This window comes from Aotus nancymaae, unplaced genomic scaffold, assembly GCF_030222135.1.
Source record: "Aotus nancymaae isolate 86718 unplaced genomic scaffold, 86718_ANA_hifiasm-v0.15.2.pri h1tg000025l, whole genome shotgun sequence".
In the NCBI taxonomy this organism is placed as follows: domain Eukaryota; kingdom Metazoa; phylum Chordata; class Mammalia; order Primates; family Aotidae; genus Aotus; species Aotus nancymaae.
The window spans coordinates 8047744-8066204 of NW_026988438.1; the positions used below are offsets into that span (position 1 = coordinate 8047744).

Here is an 18461-nt window from a genome sequence, read left to right on the forward strand (position 1 = left end):
GGGTTTTTTCATTACTGATTCAACTTCAGAACTTCTTATATTTCTGTTCAGTGTTTCGATTTTTTCCTGGTTTAATTTTGGGAGGTTATATATTTCTAGGAATTTGTCCATTTCTTATAAGCTTTCTAGCTTGTGTGCATAGAGGTGTCGTAATAGTTTCTGAGGATATTTTGTATTTCTCTGGGGTTGGTGGTCACATCACCTTTGTCATTTCTTACTGTTTAATTGGATCTTCTCTCTTTTCTATTAGTCTAGCTAGCAATCTGTCAATCTTAATTATTCTGTCAAGAAGCCAACTTTTGGTTTGGTTGATTATTTTGCTTAGGTTTTTATTACTCTGTTTTCTGCAGCACAGCTTTGATTTGGTTATTCCTTGTCTACTGCTGACTTCGGTGTTGCTTTCTTCCTGTTTTTCTAGTTTCTCTAAGTATAATGTTACGTTAATTTGAGAATTTTCTAATTTTTTGATGTGGGCATTTAGTATTGTAAACTTTCTTCTTAACACTGCTTTAGTTGTGTCCCAGAAAGTCTGGTATGTTGTATATTTGTTTTCATTAGCTTCAAATGACTTCTTGATTCCTGCCTAAATCTGATTGTTTACCCAAAAGTCATTCAGAAGAAGGTTGCTTTAATTTCCATGTAATTGTATGCTTTCAAGAGATCATCTTGGTATTAATTTCTGTGTTTATTGTGCTGTGGTCTGAGAGGGTGGTTGATATGATTTGGTTTTTAATTTTTTTGAATTTGTTAAGAATTGCTTTATATCCAAGCATATGATCAGTTTTAGAGTATGTGCTATGTACAGATGAGAAGAATATGTATTTTGTTGTTATACGGAATGTTCTGTAGAGGTCTATTTGTTCCATTTGATCAAGTGTGAAATTTAGGTCCCAAATATCTGTTAGTTTTCTGCCTTGTTGCTCTAATATTGTCAGTGGGTTGTTGACATCTCCCACTATTATTATGTGGTTATATAAGTATCCTTGTAGGTTTCTAAGCACTTGTTTTATGAATCTGGATTCTCCAGTGTTGAACACATCAATACTTAGGATAGCTAAGTCATCTTATTAAAATGAACTCTCCATCATTATGTAATGCCCTTCTTTCCTCCTTTTTGATTGCTGCTGGTTAAAAGCTTGCTTTGTCTGAAATAAGGAAAGCAACTCTTGATTTGTTTGTTTTTGTTTTCTGTTTCTTGACAGATTTTTCTCCATCCCTTTACTTTAAGTCTGTGGGTGTCTTTGCATGTGATATGGCCTGTTGAAGACAGCATATAGTTGGGTTTTGCTTCTTATCTTAAAAGACATTCTGTGCCTTTTAAGTGGAGTGCTTAGCCTATTTACATTCAAGGTTAATATTGATATGTGAAGATTTTATTCTGCGATTATATTAGCTAGTTGTCTAGATTTGATTTTGGAGTTGCTTTAGAGTGACAATAGTCTGTGTACTTATGTGTGCTTTTGTGCTGGTCAGTAACAGTTTTTCATTTCCATGTTTAGCACTCCCTTAAGGACCTCTTGCAAGTCAGATCTGGTAGTAACCAATTTCCTTACTGTCTTTCAGGGATGTCAGCAAGTCATAGGTTTAGTCTCATCACATAATTTCACATTTCTTGGAGATTTTTGTTCATTCATTTTTATTCTTTTTTCATTATTTTTGTCTGTTGTATTTGATTTGATAAACAACCCTTCAGTTGCTGAGATTTCTTCCTTAGCTTGGTCTGTTCTGCTATTAATATCTTCATATTGTTCTGCTATTATGTTCATAATTGTTCTACTATTATGTTCATAATGTTCTGCTATTAATTTCTTACGAAATTCTTGTGATGGGTTTTTCAGATCTATTGGATAAGTTTGTTTTTTTTCTTAAGGTGGCTATTGTATCTAGCTTTTGTATCATTTTACTGGATTCCTTAGATTTCTTGGATTGGGTTCTAACTTTCATGAATCTCAGTGATCTTCATTGCCATCCATACCCTGAATTCTATCTCTGTCATTTTAGCCATTTCAGCCTGATTAAAAACCAGTGCTGGGGAACTACTGCAGTCATTTGGATGTAATAAGACACTGTGGCTTTTTAAGTTCCCAGAGTTCTTGTGCTGGTTTTTCTCTCATCTGTGTGAGCTGAAGCTCCTTAAATCTTTAAAGCTGCTGTCTTTTGGATGAGGCTTATTGCTTTTATATTCTTTGATGTCCTTGAAGGTTTGAGTGTGATATAAATTGGGTTCAGTAAAGTGGCTACATTTCTGGGTGATGTCAGGTGGCCCAGACTCAGCTCAGTACACTGGGGGCCTGGGACCAGGCCCATGGCTTTGTTTTCTGACCCCTCAATGGTAAGCACCTGCTATACTGCCAGGGCTGAGATGTTTCCAGTCAGCTGCCAGCAACACTCTGATGGAGAGTTCTGGTAAAAGCACTTCACTGGAGTGGTGACAGTGGGGTCCACACTTAGGCATGCATGCCATCAACTACAGGGCAGCAGTGTGGCAGGGTCCATGTGTGTGCGCGCGCGTGCGCGCGCGCGCGCGCGCGTGTGTGTGTGTCAGCAGCAGAGCAGCAGCAGGGTGGTGGGCCTTGGTACAGTGGTTGGAGGAGGCTGCAGCCAGGTGCATACTGGAGAGGGTCTGTCTGCAGAAGCTCTCTAATAGGTGGTGCCTACCAATGAAGGAGCTAAGGATAGCAGCTGCTGGAAAGCACCCCCACTGGGCATCCAAGGCTGTATTGCAAGTGGGCAAGGCCAGGCAGTTACCCTGGTACAGGCTAGAAGACCGAGTGCTCAGATCAGACTGAGCCTGTGCCATGGGCAAGAAAGCCTTGAGCTATTCAGATCCTACAGTTAACAAAGGCCAAAGCTACCTAAAACAATGTGGTGGTGCTTGGAGATAGGCATCTCTGGCTGTGCTCTACTGCAGCTATTGCTCTGCCAGATGCCTTGGATTCTACACAGATTAGAGTCCTGTCCCTGATGACTCTCTGATAAGCTCTCTTTGCCAAGTCAAATGTCTGTGTGGGGAGTGGGTTCCCCTGCAGCTAGGATTCTGGGGTCCATGGCAAGAGTGGGCCATTCCATACCTGTTTAACTCACCTCTTTCTCAGGAGCCCCTCAGGGCCAGGAATGAATCTTGGTGCTCAGTAGCCCAGTGCAGAGTTCCCAGCTTCCTCCTCTTTTATCCCAGGCTCTGTGTCTCCTTCTGTCCACGTTCAGTGTCATCCTGCTGAAGATCTGCTTGGAGAGTGCAGGTCTTCTCAATGGTCTGGTCTCTTGGTGGCAGAAACTCTTCCTGTGAGTCGTCTTGCTTAACCTGTTTTCTTAATAAAACAATGTTTGCTTCCTAAAGTTTTCAGCCTTATATATAAAATAAATTAATTCAGACGCCAGTATTCCTCACAATTGCATACCCAGTAAGTTTTATTTTATATAAATTATTATTTTGGAAACAATGTAATAGCACCAAGATTTAAAATGACTTTTAATAAATTGAAAGAAAAAAATGGAGATTTTAAGGTCTTTTACCCCAAACCTCTCATTTTAGACTCTGAAAGTTTCCATAAATAAAAGTAATTGCTTATGTTAATTTGCAGCTAATTTTGCTACATAATATAGACACTTCTGCCTATACGTGTCTTTAAAAGAATCCACTTTTATGTGAATTATGTGTCATTGATGTCAAGTTATTTTTATATTCAGAGAGTGAACCATTTATTTCTGTATTTTCTGTCATTAGTGTGCCAAACACTTTTGCTACTGGAAAGCAATAAAATTAATCATTTTTGGCTTTGGCTGCTGTTATGCACATAAACAGCAATCCTGATGAACTTGAGTGAGAATGCTCACTGTGCTCATACTAAGCCAATTAGTGCCCAGTTATTTATTTTCACTGTAGTGGTGAGTGTGGGAGTGGTGGGGGTAGAGAAGTGGGTGGGTGATGTAGAGAGAGAGATAAGCACCACTAGTAAAGAAAAGGTTACATAAAATTGGCAGAATAGTTTTCAGAACAAAAACTGTGGCAGTAAAAGAGCCAATGTCATAGGCGTTAGATAGCATTTATGACTGCGTGCTCGTGTGTGTGAAAACTTACAGGATATACAAGTGCATATAATTTGTCTTCAAGTTTAAGCTACAAACAGATGTAGTACTTTCATTTTAAAGTTAGGAAAATATAGTTTAACATTTTGTAATTTTTCTATGAGCTTCTACATGCAATCCCATGCAATTGGAATTTGATAGTCCTTTCACATAGGAAAATGAGAGCTAGTTAAGCATCCGTTATTTAAGTCATTTTTCTGCAAACACAGACTTAGCGTATTATCAGAGTGACAAAGGAACTAGCTATTATTCAGGAAATGTGTGACCAAGAAAATTACCTATTAATTTTTTTGTTGTTGAGATTGCTGTGTTGCCAGGCTGGAGTGCAATGGTGCAATCTCAGCTCACTGCAACCTCTGCGTCCTGGGTTCAAGCAATTCTCCTGCCTCAGCCTCCTGAGTAGCTAGGATTATAGGTGTACACCACCATGCCCAGCTAATTTTTATATTTTTAGTAGAGATGGGGTTTCATCATGTTCGCCAGGATGATCTCGATCCCTTGACCTCATGATCTGCCCACCTTGGCCTCCCAAAGTGCTGGGACTACAGGTGTGAGCCACCATGCCTGGGCACCTATAAAATTTTTTAACTACAAAAGCAACTATGGCTGTCAGGAGATAGATGATAGATGATTAATTGATAGGCAGAAAGATAGATAGATGATTGATTGATAGATAGATAGATAGATAGATAGATAGATAGATAGATAGATAGATGCTATGCAGCTGAACTTGATTCTCTTCCTCTGTCCATATAGTTTTACGTATCTTCAACACTTAGTCATTTTTAATTAGTTCTATGTCCAGAACTATAGGCATATATTTACCTTAACTGTCAAATATATACAAAAGAGCCAAACTGCAAGCATTAAAAAAAAAAGCAAGGACAAGCAACATTTATCCTCAGTTTATTGGTCAACTTATAAACAAATATAGCAAATTATAAATTGGTATCCTTAGTGATTATTAGAATTGTGTCACATATCTAGATAATATTATTTAGAAGTTCTGGAAAGAATTCAGTGAGTACTGTAGCTGGGGGTACAAAGAGTAGCCCCCATTTGAGATCTTGCTTCATCATCTTCACCTGGTACCTCTGTGAACCAAGGATGGGAGAGTGCTCCACCAGGAACTACTCAGTGGGTATTTTTTTCCATATATGTTAAAGCTAAAGTGCCCCTCCTATTGTGTTCAGTCCTCTAAAGTTTTCTTTTACTTTCTTAGAATATTGCTGTAGAATTTTAGATCTAACCTTAAGGATTATTTTACAGACTAGGAATATTGCATTCAGCATTATTAATTGCGTGACCACAGCATTATTAATTGCATGACCAATTAGTGGTAAAACTGGTAATCAGACAATTGGCAAGACATCTCCAGTTTCCTTTGACTACACTCTACTGCCTTTTAAATTTCCATTCATTGTCTTTTTATTCTCAGAATGTGGCTAAGAAGCATTGGAATGTTGTCCTAGTGGCACTTCTTTAAGGATTTTTGTTTTCCAAACACACAGAAAAATCATACTGTTGACCATTTATTTTCCTTTTGTTTGATGTTTAAGATGTGTCTCTATTTTTCTCTAAATAGCCTCAAAACCAGTGGACTTGAAATTATGCACTGGCCCTGTCCCTAATACCACACAGCTGTGCAACATTCCTTGTCCAACTGAATGTGAAGTTTCACCTTGGTCAGCTTGGGGACCTTGCACTTACGAAAACTGTAATGATCAGCAAGGAAAAAAGGGTAGGTAACATGACATGCCTTTTATACCCACCAATTGTATCAAATCATGAATTATTTTTAAAAAGCTCTTCTATGTTCTGTGTTTGTGGTATTTTCCAGAATGGTTAAAGACTATTAATTTGAAAAGATGAGTAAACCTACTCCAGTGATGGTACCAGAATATTAAAACAGTAGAATATAGGCACAAATGCTTGTTAATTTAGACAACATGGTGGAGAACATCTTAGGCAGCTTAGTGCAATGGTTAAGATGAGCTGCGGGGTCAGGCCTGAAGTGGAAAATGTACTGTGCCTCTTACTGTTTAGATAAGTTAACTATCTAAATCTTTGTCTCCTTATCTGTAAAACGGGGGTAATAATATCTGCCATCTACTTTGTCTCTAAGGAATCAATGAGATAAACATATAGTGCTTATGTTTCAGTGCCTGCCCCATATCTAGTGCCCAATAGATAAAGCTGCTTATTACTTTGAAGACAAAAATGTATAAACTGTATTACGTTCAAACTGCAAATGATAGAGGAATAGAATCAGTACAATGGTTTTCTTGTGGTGGACATGGTGAGCTAATTTTCACAGGACTTCATGATTGAAAACATTTTTCTATTTTGTTTCAAATGGCAGTCTTCTAGTGATTCTAGTATGTTTACATAGTAATAAATAGGCATTAATTTTGTTACACACTGTCAGGAAGGACAAGAATTAGGTGCTATTAAAGTACAAAGTAGGACTTTGAATATTCCACACTAGAGCCTTCATGGCTTATGTTCCTAATTCAGTTTTCTAGAGGGTCTAAAATCAAATGAAGCTCAAAGAAATTGTTTCTCTGGAACCATCCAACTTCTTAGGGGCTCATTTTCCAAATTTAATCATGTGACATTGCTGAAGATTTAAGAATAATAGCACTTTCATCTGGTCATCAATATTTCTGAATAGCTTGAAATTTCATTCCTTCTTTGAATATTCTGGCTATAGACTTTCCAAGTTAAACAAAATTTATCTTTCTGTTTCCACCCCGCTCCTCTACGCCGTATGAGGGAGATGGGTACTATATGACATTTCTGGCCTTACCTTTGTGGTAGTAAGCTGAAGTTGTCGTTGTTTTCCATTCCATTCATTAATCCACTCTCTCATTTAATGAATTGTTCCTGACCTCACATTAGCTAGAATTTGGGGATACACCAGTAATTCAAAACAAAAATGACTTCTACCTCCACTCTTATCCAGCTTTCACCCTGAGGTTTTATTCAGCTTTCTGAAATACTCAACCTTTGATGGTAACAATAGGTTTTTCTTTCCCCCATAATTCAGGTTTCAAACTAAGGAAGCGGCGCATTACCAATGAGCCCACTGGAGGCTCTGGGGGAACTGGAAACTGCCCTCACTTACTGGAAGCCATTCCCTGTGAAGAGCCTGCCTGTTACGACTGGAAAGCGGTGAGACTCGGAGACTGTGAGCCAGATAACGGAAAGGAGTGTGGTCCAGGCACGCAAGTCCAAGAGGTTGTGTGCATCAACAGTGATGGTGAGTCGAACGCATCTATTATGTTTTTATGGATGTGCAACCCTGCATATATGTTTTTACTTACTGTTAAAATCCTGTCTTCTCTCATTACAACTGATTCCATTTACAAACGTAGAAATAGCTGCTTCTCTCTCCCTTCCTCCCTCCCTCTCTTTCCCTGTTTCTCTTTCTCTCTCTGTCTCTTATGTTCTTAATGAAATGGTGGCAGTGGAGAAGATCCATGAATAGTAACAGGATATCGTTAAATGTGAAAACAGAACAGATCATACAGTATAAGAATTAAATTATCATTAGGGCAAATTTAACAATAACAAGGAAAGGTAACTTTTTAAAGTGCCTTTAAAAAAAACTGTTATAGGAAATGAAATGTAAACAAAGCAGGTTGTAAGTGTTGGTTGACTTGACTTTAAAAGTCTTTTCTTCTAACCTCCCTGATACTAATTTCCAGGCTTATGACAGCCTAGAGTTCCTGAACTGACCTTTGTTCTCTAGGGGTTCCCTATTTAGGAATGTCCTAGAGCACTGGAAAGTGGCTTTCCAGAAGATTCTTTTCCACAACCACAGGAATTACCTTGGACTTTTATAACTAGTATTTATTTGATAAAACATGCTGTCTTGATATTAGCTCTGATAAAAGATTTTTAGGTTCCTTCATAAGAGTACTGCTACTGTTCTGCTGAGAACCCCTTACTTCGAAATCATCCCTGAGTCACACAAACCACAGGACTTCCCCAGACATAGTTTAAAACCCCTGGACAAGATCATCTGTAAGGTTGCTCTGTCTCTTGAATCCTATGACTCTGCACATCAGAGAGGCATGAGTGCTAAACCCCAGGGTCCCATGGTTGACAGTTTATGCTGTTTACAGCATATGCAGAAACATTCTGGTGCCCCCGGGGGGTACTGGAACATCTGGTAACCGTCGTAATTCCTTCCATCCTATTTTCTTCCAGCAAGCAGAATTGTTTCCTCCTGTGATTCAGTCACTGTTCAGTCGTAAAGAAAGACACTCTCTGGGGTGGGAGACTGACAGACACTGCTATTACTGAGAAATTAGCCTTTTCTCTTTGTCCAGGGTCTAATATAGTCATGCAGAACAATCTGAACCAATGCTTGAGTTTGAAAAGGGAAGAAGGAGATCATTGTTCCAGATCTTTTATGATGAATTTTATATATTCTGCTTTTTTGCTATGATAAGCATAATTAGCTGTGATATATCCTCTCTTTAGCTCTTCCTTATTCTACAATAAAGAGTGGAAAAAGGGGAAGAAGTAACACTCAGAGATTGGCAGCTAGGAAGAGAAAGCAAAAGAAGCATGTCCTGTTTCTCTTTTACTCACACTTGAAATCCTAATTTGGATGATACAATACTCTATGTTATCTTCTGAATTGCCGCAAAAACAGTAAGGATCATATCGAATTCCCTCATCATTTTTCTCAGTTCAAATAATTGTTCTTGTCCTTCCATAGACCGACAGGAATTAGGGTCTCAGGTATTTTAAAAAGTATTTTTGAGTGAAACAGAAAGCTAAAAGGTTACTTTTGCATGGCACTTCCGCCTCAGTGTTACGCAATGAAAAGTGAGATCTAGTCCGCTTCGTGCAGCCCTCTTCCTGGTATTTGCGCAAATTGAATTTATTTTATGTAGACTAAAGGAGCCAGCTATTTAAAAAAATTACCAGTGGCTTAGTTTAATTTTGTTAAGTAAAACGTATTTTGCAACACAAATAATTACCTCCTAGCTTGTCTTGTGAAAAAAACAGTAAAAATCAAGCGGAGGTATGAGTTAGATGTGCGTAGTTGCACTGGTGACGTACGTTATAACCGACAAAACAAATTGATAACACGATGCACATGAGCTGATTTCACTTTGTCTACCTCACAAACAGAATGACTTTTAGAAAGATAAGAATGCAACTGATATTCAATCTGTTGTTGTCCTTTACCAGGACATCTTTTCCACCATTAAATTTTATCTCCTGACCTTAATTAGTTGTAATTAATTATTACTACTTAATACATTAGCTGTTTCAACTACAAGGATGTGTAAAATCAAGAAAATTATTTTTTATTATAAATCTTAGAACCCGCTCAAATCTGTGTACAATCTGAGACATAATTGGGCTGATAGAATAATACAAAAAGCTGGAGACTTGTAAATACTACTCCGACATGATCGTGTGGTCACCTGGTAGGTGTTTAGCAGCTGCACCAAACGTTGTTTTGTAATTAGATTGGGCCCAGGGAATTAAAGTGGATTCATTGTGCAGACTGTACCTCTAGGCCTGGGCTGCAGTATACATTTTGTTTTATAATTGAGTTAAAGCTCGACTAGGGACATGAAGCATTAGAGCCTGCGAAATGAACAAATAATAAAAAGACTTTTTTGTTCCCACATTCCTCACAGATTTCACAACTCCGTTAATGACCTCAAAACACTTAACATCTCTATTTGTTTTCTGAAATATTCTTTGCCAAGGCTCCCAGTGATGATTAACATTTGCTGCTGCCGTTGTTCGTTTTTCCATTTGCCTTCTAAGGAGGAGGTTCGCGGGAGGGTTGTGAGAGACCCCAGGAGGAGTTTTACGTAGCTTCTGTGTCTGTCAGAGAAGAAGACGGGGTGAGGGGTGGGGGGTAGAGAGGTGGGGGTGTCGGGGGGAGAGGGGAGGAGGGGTAACAGTTGCAAGATAAAAGAGAGCACAAAAGACAGCTAGACTCTCCAAAAAGAGATCAACATTTCAATGTAATAAAACAAATATTGCTCATTATTTAAAGATCGTTGGAAACACAATTCCAGATGTCCAAACACAAATATAGGAACCTACTTCAAAATCTGTGGTTTGGGAAATCAGAGGATGTTATACTAGTGAAAAGCTCAAAACCTGCCCTATTTTAATTTTTTGGGTATCTGGATATGTTTCATTTAAAGATGTAAATCTGTCAAGGCAAGAGTATTTTGTTTCCTGAATTGACTTGTTAGAAACTGAACAAAGCAAGGCTATTGGACCGGAGCAAGGGGAAAAAATACAATCTTATTCCTTACTTTTGTGAGTGTAAATCAGATACTGTTTCTGTAATTCCTTCTCTGCAAAAAAAAAAAAAGATGCTGTCTGTATTTTCATATCATATGTGCTAGTTCAGATATTGAGTATTGACACTTTTCCATGTGAATTTCAAAAACCAGTTACGTTATTTTGGGTTTTTTGGCATTATTTTATAAAGCAGTAAACCTCAGTGATTTCAAATACCTGAAGTTCTGTGCTACCTTCCTTTCCCCGCCTCCACATTAGTATAAGTTAGCATATAACTGATGACATGGGCATAGACAACTCAGTTTCCTACTTGACCCAGATTGTTAAGAAACCAAAACGTACTCTTATGGAAGCAAGTCATTGCCAGTCATCATTACCCAGCTATTAATGATACAGTATAAGAGTACTGAAGAGCACCGTTTAGGCCCATCCTTGTATATTGTGTCATTCTTGAATGGGAGTTAACTGTGCTATCCAAAGGCTCTCAGCACCACACCAAACTGGCTGGATTCTAGTAATGCTGAAGAAGACCTGTGACTAAGCACATGTGGAGATGAGCACTGAGGCAAGACCTAAAAGCAAGTTTTTCTGCCTCTTTTGGGAACATATCTGCTTATCATCAAAAGTATCAAAAGAACTGGATTTGAAAACACTTGGGGGAAGTTGACTGTGTTAGGCTATTTGTGCATTGCTGTGAAGAAGTACCTGAAGCTGAGTAGTTTATAAAGAAAAGAGGAAAAGAAGTCAAATTGGCTCACAGTCCTGCAGGCTGTATAGGAAGCATGGTATGTTAGGTGCTCGGCCTCTGGCAAAGCCTCAGGAAGCTTTTACTCACAATGGAAAGGTAAGTGGGAGCAGGCATCTCACATGGCAGAGTGGAGCAATGGAGGGTGTGAAGAGGGAGATGCCACATTTTTTTAAACAACCAGCTCTCATAAGAACTCACTCACTATCATAAATAAGGTCAGCACCAAGGAGATGGTGCTAAACCATTCATCAGAAATCTACCCCTGTGATCCAGTCACCTCCCACCAGACCCCACCTCCAACAATGGTGATTACATTTCAATATGAGATTTAGTGGGTATATACATCTAAACTGTATCACTGACTTTAGTGTCCAGAGCACTGGCTTGCCATGTAACTGCTTAATCTTTCTGAACTTTTTACCACCAATAAGAAGAGGAAAGGGAAGACCTGACTACTCTTTCTTTTCCGAGTAGTTCATATCAGACTTCTTTGTTTCCATGTAGTCAGCACTGGGAGGAATATGGGGGCATATCATTTCCATATCTTGAAGAAAATATAAGAATTTTGAAAATTTATATAACTGGAGAACAGGACTCATTATGGAAAGAAATGGGGAAAGATAGTGCCCTATTTTAAGTCCTATAGTACAATTTGTATGCAGTGTATAAACTGTGTGAATATGGAATTTTTTTCCAGACATATATTTATTAAAAAGTAACAATTTGAAGAGAGAAAGAGGTAAGTGGGATAATTGGCAGAAGACTGGGAGCAAAGCATGCCAGGAATAGAAAAAGAGAAATTATAGCACTCATAGTTGAGACCAATATTTTGAATGATTCAGAATATTCATAGATTCTTCCAGAAGCATAGGTCAGGTCAAGGATTAAGATGCATGGAGCTTAAGTATATGCTCCTGGTATAAACCAGTAAAAAAAGGGGGGAATAAAGAAACAAAATAGAGAAAAGACAATGGGACTTGGGTTTCTAAAACCATTCCCAGGTTTAGTGATTCACTAGGAGGATTCACCTTACATTCATATCTATAAGCATGACTTACTAAAATGATAGCATGCAAAACAAAATCAGGAAAAGGAAAAGGTACACGGGGCAAAGTCCAGAGAAAAGAAGATGAGTCCCAGAAACTTCCAATTATCCATATTGACCAGACAACCCTAATGTTGAAGGACGATCAGCCTGAGGTCAGCAATTAGTCTGCAGCTGCAGAATCTGAAAGATGGGTGCAAAGAACCAGTGAAAGGTATCCCATGTGATCCAAACTGTCCAGCAACCCTGTCCGTTACAAGAGGAAATCCAGTTATGTGGTATAAACAGTTATGTTGTATAAACTAAAAGGAACCAAAGACCCGATTATACAGTGTCTTCTATGCCCATGAGAATATGCAGTTTTCCGGTCCACTGCCACTTAGGAGGTTCCTGGATTCCCAATGAAATTGAAATAATTCTATTTGAATTTTAATGCAAAAAGGAGCTTCAGAAGGCTGGAAAACCTAAAGACTCCCAGTAGCAGACATTCAGATTGTTTAATATTGGAAAATGCTGGAATATCTTTATAAGAACTTAAAATGGAAGAGCACATTTATAAATATTTTTGTGCCTTTCTATCAGGGAAATATCTTTTGTGTCATATTTTATCATTATCAGTGATAAATTTGAACCTTGTAATACGCAAGAGAGAGCGCTAAACAGAAAGTTAAAATGTGTTTATGGAATGGAATGACCTAAATAAGATTTGCTTTTGAAACCTTGGTGAGAACTTCGAGTTCAGATCAATTCAAATATCTTTGGAATTAGATGAGAACACAACTTCAAATGCATGATCATTCTTTGGAACTGGAATCTACTTCTTAACACAAATTACAAAGCCATTATGTGGAAAAACCTTCTTTTAAATGCAAGAATCCATCCTATAACTGAATTGTTTTTCCATAATTTAAGCAGTAAGTCAACTAAGAAATTTCCTTCCTGTAGAATGTTATGCCTTCTAATGTATTTGAAATATAATTAGGTTGGATGTTATGTTAAATCTAAGGTCTCTTACTTACAAGTAGGATCATCTAACACTATTGGTAGGAGTCTGTTTCCTATAATTGGGTTGCGATTCTCTATTCAATTTGTCATAAAGATAAAAGTCATTGTAACGTTTTAGAAAAATTAAGTCAATAAGTTTTCCTTCAGTGTTGGTGTGTAGTAATCACAATTTCATCTTAGACTATAAAAATTTGGCATCAGATACCCTAATTTGCCTGCTATGTATTGGTATATGTGTCTGTGTATGTATTACAATATACTCGGATATGTTAGTAAAAATTATTTTTTTAAGAAAACCCTCAGAGTTTAGCCGATGTTCTTTGTTATTTTGAATGGGAATGTTGTAGCAAAGAGCAGGATTTTCTGAATGATTTTATTTATTTTTAAAAGTAGGGTAGATGCAGCAGAGACCTCAGATAAAAATTAAGTAATTATTTACCACTTAGTGATACAAATTCCCCACTGAATGTTAGCTACCACTTCAAATGGCAAATATAAAATAGCCGTTTACTTTGTCATAGATGGTGGTGCCTTAACACAACCCAGAGTAACCAATTTTCTCTTCATTTCCTTTTAGATACAGGGTCTCACTATGTTACCCAGGTTGGTCTTGAGTTCCTGGGTCCAAGCAATCTTCCTGCCTTAGCTTCCCAAGTAGCTGGGGCAACAGTCACGTGACACTGTGCCTGGCCAAAGCCAGTATGGACAGTGGAAACTTTCAGTTAAATTAGGCAGAGTTTAATTATTAAACCCAACAGATGAATTTCTTATGTTAGTGAACCTCATTTGCTTCTTTGATTCCCTTTATATCCACCTCCTCTGTAAAATGTTGTCTTCCCATGACTTCGTTGATTCTGTATTTCCAATTCTCTTTCCACCTCTCACACCATGTGTCATTTAACTATTGGTAGGTAACAAACCACCTCAAAACTTAGTGATTGCAATCATGATGATGCAGAAGTGCTTGTTCAGGTTTCACCTGAGCTCTCTTGTGGAAGTTTGGCTGTGGCTGAAAGGTCCACATGGCCTCCCTCACGTATCTGGCAGTTGGTGCTGGGGTACATTGGTACCCCATTGGTACATGGACTCTCATCCTCCAATAAGCTAGATCAGCTGCTTCTTATATGGTGGCTTTCTGGCATAATTTCAAGAGGACCAAGCAAAAGCTGAAAGTCCTCTTGAACTCACACAGTATCACTTCATCCACCTTCTACTGGTCAAAGCAAGTCACAGTGACAATACAGATTTAATGGGTAGGAAAATAGACTCTGCCTTTTGATGGGACATATAGCAAAGAATTACGGCAAAAATTTACTACGGTCTACTCTCCGGTCACAATTATTTTCATTCCTGTCACATGTAAAATATATACCCTCCCCACCTAAGACCACAAAAATTCTCATGCACTTACATCATCAGGCTTAAAGTTTACTGTGATGATTTGCATCTGTTTCAAATATGGATGTAGCTACTCTTGAATCAGAGGTCTGTGAATGAAAAGAACAAGGTATCTTCCACTAATTCCCTTCACACATACAGCATACACTATTGTGACTTTCCTTTCAGTGGAAAATCACTCTCCCATTCACAACTGAGAAAAACAGGAAGCATTCAGCAATTCTGCCCTATGACAACTTTTTTTATTATTTTATTTTAAGTTCCAAGTAAGTGCAAAACCTGTAGTCTTGTTACATAGGTATACATGTGCCGTGGTGGGTTGCTGCACCTATCAACCTGTCGCCTAGGTTTAAAGTCCTGCGTCATTAGCTATTTGTCCTAATGCTCTCCCTCCGCCCCACCCCCGACATGTCCCGGTGTGTGTTGTTTCCCTCCTGTTTCCATGTGTTCTCACTGTTCAATTCCGACCTATGGTGTCTGGTTTTCTGTTCCTGTGTTAGTTTGCTGAGGATGACGGTTTTCAGCTTCATCCATGTCCCTGCAAACAAAATGGTCTCATTTTTTTTTATGGCTTCATAGTATCTTATGGTGTATATAAGTACCACATTTTCTTTATCCAGTTCATCATTGATGTGCATTTGGGTTGGTTGCATGTCTTTTCTATTGTAAATAGTGCTACAGTAAACATACATATCCAGCCTGTTCACCTTATAACAGGAACAGAGAAAGTTCCTTGATTAGGCTGTACTTTTGTTCTCTGGGAATTGCTTTCTACTCCACTGTTTTTCTTGATTCTTCCATTCCGAGCTCTTGAAATTTCCCCTAAGGTATCTTTCCTTTGCCATAGAAATGGCTTAGATTTGTACTTGAGAAACTTTCTCAGTCGGCCTCCTGACCATGGAAATTAGAGAGGCCAAAGGACTTTATTTTTTCATTTTGAGCTGTCCGAATTTCTCAAAGTCTAAGTTGGCAAAGTTTTACCAATGCAGCACCCTTAAAATGTTTTGAGTTTTCTACACAAGTCGTTGGGTATCACTTTGTGCCCCAAAAGCCATATCCATAACTGTTTTTCAAACAGCTTTCTTTTTACTTTGGGCTGTATGGGAGTCCGCTGTGGGAAATGCTTCTAAGATTCTTATAAGCCCTTTAGTCTAGTTGAGAGTGTCTTCTAGGAATCACCTGAGTCTTTCTGTGGTGTTATGAGAGAATTATTAGCTAGATCCCAGATTTGATTTTTACCTTAGGTCATTTCTTACTTTTTTCCCAGAGAAGTATTGATGAGAAATAGTTTTATTTTTTTCATTTTATAATAGCTCGTTGTGGCATCTTCTAAATTCCAATTGCAAATTGAATTATTTCTTCTCTACTTTGTTTCTTTTCTCATACCATATCATTCTCAGAAGAAAAAACATTAAATTTTCTTTTTGGGAATTTCTTTATCTAGATACATACATTTTCTATCTAAGTTTCCACAAGAAATAGTTTTGCCAATTTTTTCCCGCTACATCATGTAATATGTACATTATGGAACTAATTCTTCACTAACAATCTTCTTATCTACTTTTGCCGATCTAGATTCATTGGGTAGGAAAATAGACTCTGCCTTTTGATGGGAGAACTATGGAAAATGACTTATTATTTAATGTCTGTCTCTGTCCTTCACTAACAGTCTTGCCTGCTTTTCAGCCTTTACCCACACCAAGTCTCCAAGCCAATGCTACTTCTTTTAGGTTTTCTTAAAGCAGCATCTTACTGTGACATATTAAGATCTATACCAGCTATGTCTACAGCGTAGCGAATTAACCCAAACTTAATTTTTTGTGTTTGTTTTGGTTTTTTCACAATTCTATTAGTTGAGTGGGTAGTTCCTGTGTTGTTTCTGCCTGAGCTACTCTTGCAGCTGCATTTAGCTGAAGAGCTGGCGTGGGTGGAATGGCCCAGGTTGGCCCCACTAATGTCAGTGAAGGTGCCTCATTTTATCTCCAGGTGTCCCCTCATGTTCCAGTGGACTAGACTGGCTGCTTTTCTAGCTGGTCTCAAGACAATTTTGTAGGAGAGAAAAATAACTGAATGGCTACTTAATGCCTAGGTTCTGAACTCCTGTAAGATCTTTTCTGCCACATTCTATGGGTCAAAGCAAGTCTCAAATCTAACAAGGCTCAAGGAATAGTGGAACACATTACACCTTCTGATGAGAAGTACTGGACAGAATTTGTGGACTTACTGAATCTAGCACATGCTACTTCCTCTGTTAGCTATATGCTATATTCTTTCTCTGATCCTTTCTTAAAAGTTTACATTTCCTTTCAACTGTCTGCTTTAGAGCCATACCTGGAAGCGCCAGAAAAACCCTACTGGCATTTTAAACTCACGGTGTACCAAAGTCAAACTGATCATCTTTTCTTCAAAATCAGTTTCTCTTTCAATTTTTCCAACCTAATTCACAACACTACAACTTATTCAATCCTCAATCCTGTGGTTAGAGTGACATCTGTGAAGAGACATAAAGGAGATGAGAAAGTAAGCCCTATGAGAATTTGAGAAGAGAACATTTAGGGCAGAAGGAACATTAAACGCAAGACCCAGAGGTACAAAACACTTTGAATATTTGAGGAACAACAAGGTGGCCAGCGTGATTGGAGTAGAATGAGTTAGGGAAAGATTATTGGGTGATGAATTTAAAGAGGTTACAGAGGCTTGAGACAATTCAGGGCCTTTGGCTTTTATTCTAAGACGAGAACCTGTTGGAGAGTTTGAACCAAGGGACCAGAACTGGCTTGTTTTTAAAGAATCGCTGATGTTTTGTTGAGAACAAACTTAGGGAGAGCAGAGAAGCAGCAGTGAGGTGGATGTAGCTTCAGCTGTAATTCCAGTGAGAGATGACAGTGTGACTTAGATAACGGTTGCAACGGTGGAGCGGGCAGTGCTAATTTAAAAGAATTACACTGATTAGGGAAACCTAGGGCAGCAAGCCGACATGTTGGCATCCTTGAATCAGGTTTTCCTTATATTGGTATTACAGGTCTCTACCATAGATCTTCTCTTGATCACATCATTCAGCTGCTTGAAATCTTTTGTGTTTATTTGTTTTTGAGACAGAGTCTCAGTCTGCCACCCAGGCTGGAGTACAGTGTTGTGATCGCAGCTCACTGCAACCTCTACCTCCTGGATTCCAGTGACTTTCCTTCCTCAGCCTCCCAAGTAGTTGGGATTAACGGGCATGCGCCAATATGCATGGCTAATTTTTGTATTTTAGTAGATATGGGGCTTCACCACATTGGCCAGGCTGGTCTTGAACTCCTGACTTCAAGTGATCTGCCCACCTCGGTCTCTAAAAGGGTTGGGATTATAGGTATGAGCCACTGCACTGGGACAGAAATCTTTTACTGGCTTCCTATTACCTTCTGCATGAAGTTCATTTGGGAATCATAGAATGTCCTCCCCGATCTAATCTTGTCCATTTTACTGCTTGGCTTTTCTGCCCCTCCCTTCATTACAACGTTGTACATTTTATGGAATTTGGAATGCAGTCATTTACAGTTTACTGTTCCCCACTATTTCTTCTATACTGTTGCTTACTATGGGGTACATTAAAATTGCTGAATTGATATAAAATTATAGAAGATGACTATACATTATGCTTCTTGCCTCCTCTATCATACGCTGTGCCAGGTTTTCTTTTTTTTTGTGTGTGTGTGTGTGTGTGTGTGTGTGTGTGTGTGTGCGCGCCTCCCATGACGTACGGGGATTATGGGAGCTAGAGTTCAAGATGAGATTTGGGTGGAGACATAGCCAAACTGTATCATGAACATATTATAACTTGTGTCTGAATTAATTTCTTCTACTGCCTTTTCATTTTCTTAATGAGCAAACATGTATTATCCA

At 38.5% G+C, this 18461-nt stretch overlaps 1 protein-coding gene across 1 annotated transcript in view; it reads left to right on the forward strand.

Annotated features, from left to right (window-relative positions):
* THSD7A (thrombospondin type 1 domain containing 7A) overlaps positions 1–18461 on the forward strand; it is a 493154-nt gene that overhangs the window by 286105 nt on the left and 188588 nt on the right. Inside the window, exons 5-6 of the mRNA XM_064380361.1 lie at positions 5672–5827; positions 7136–7348. Coding sequence (XP_064236431.1) covers positions 5672–5827; positions 7136–7348 — 369 coding nt within the window. The remainder of the gene's footprint in view (positions 1–5671; positions 5828–7135; positions 7349–18461) is intronic.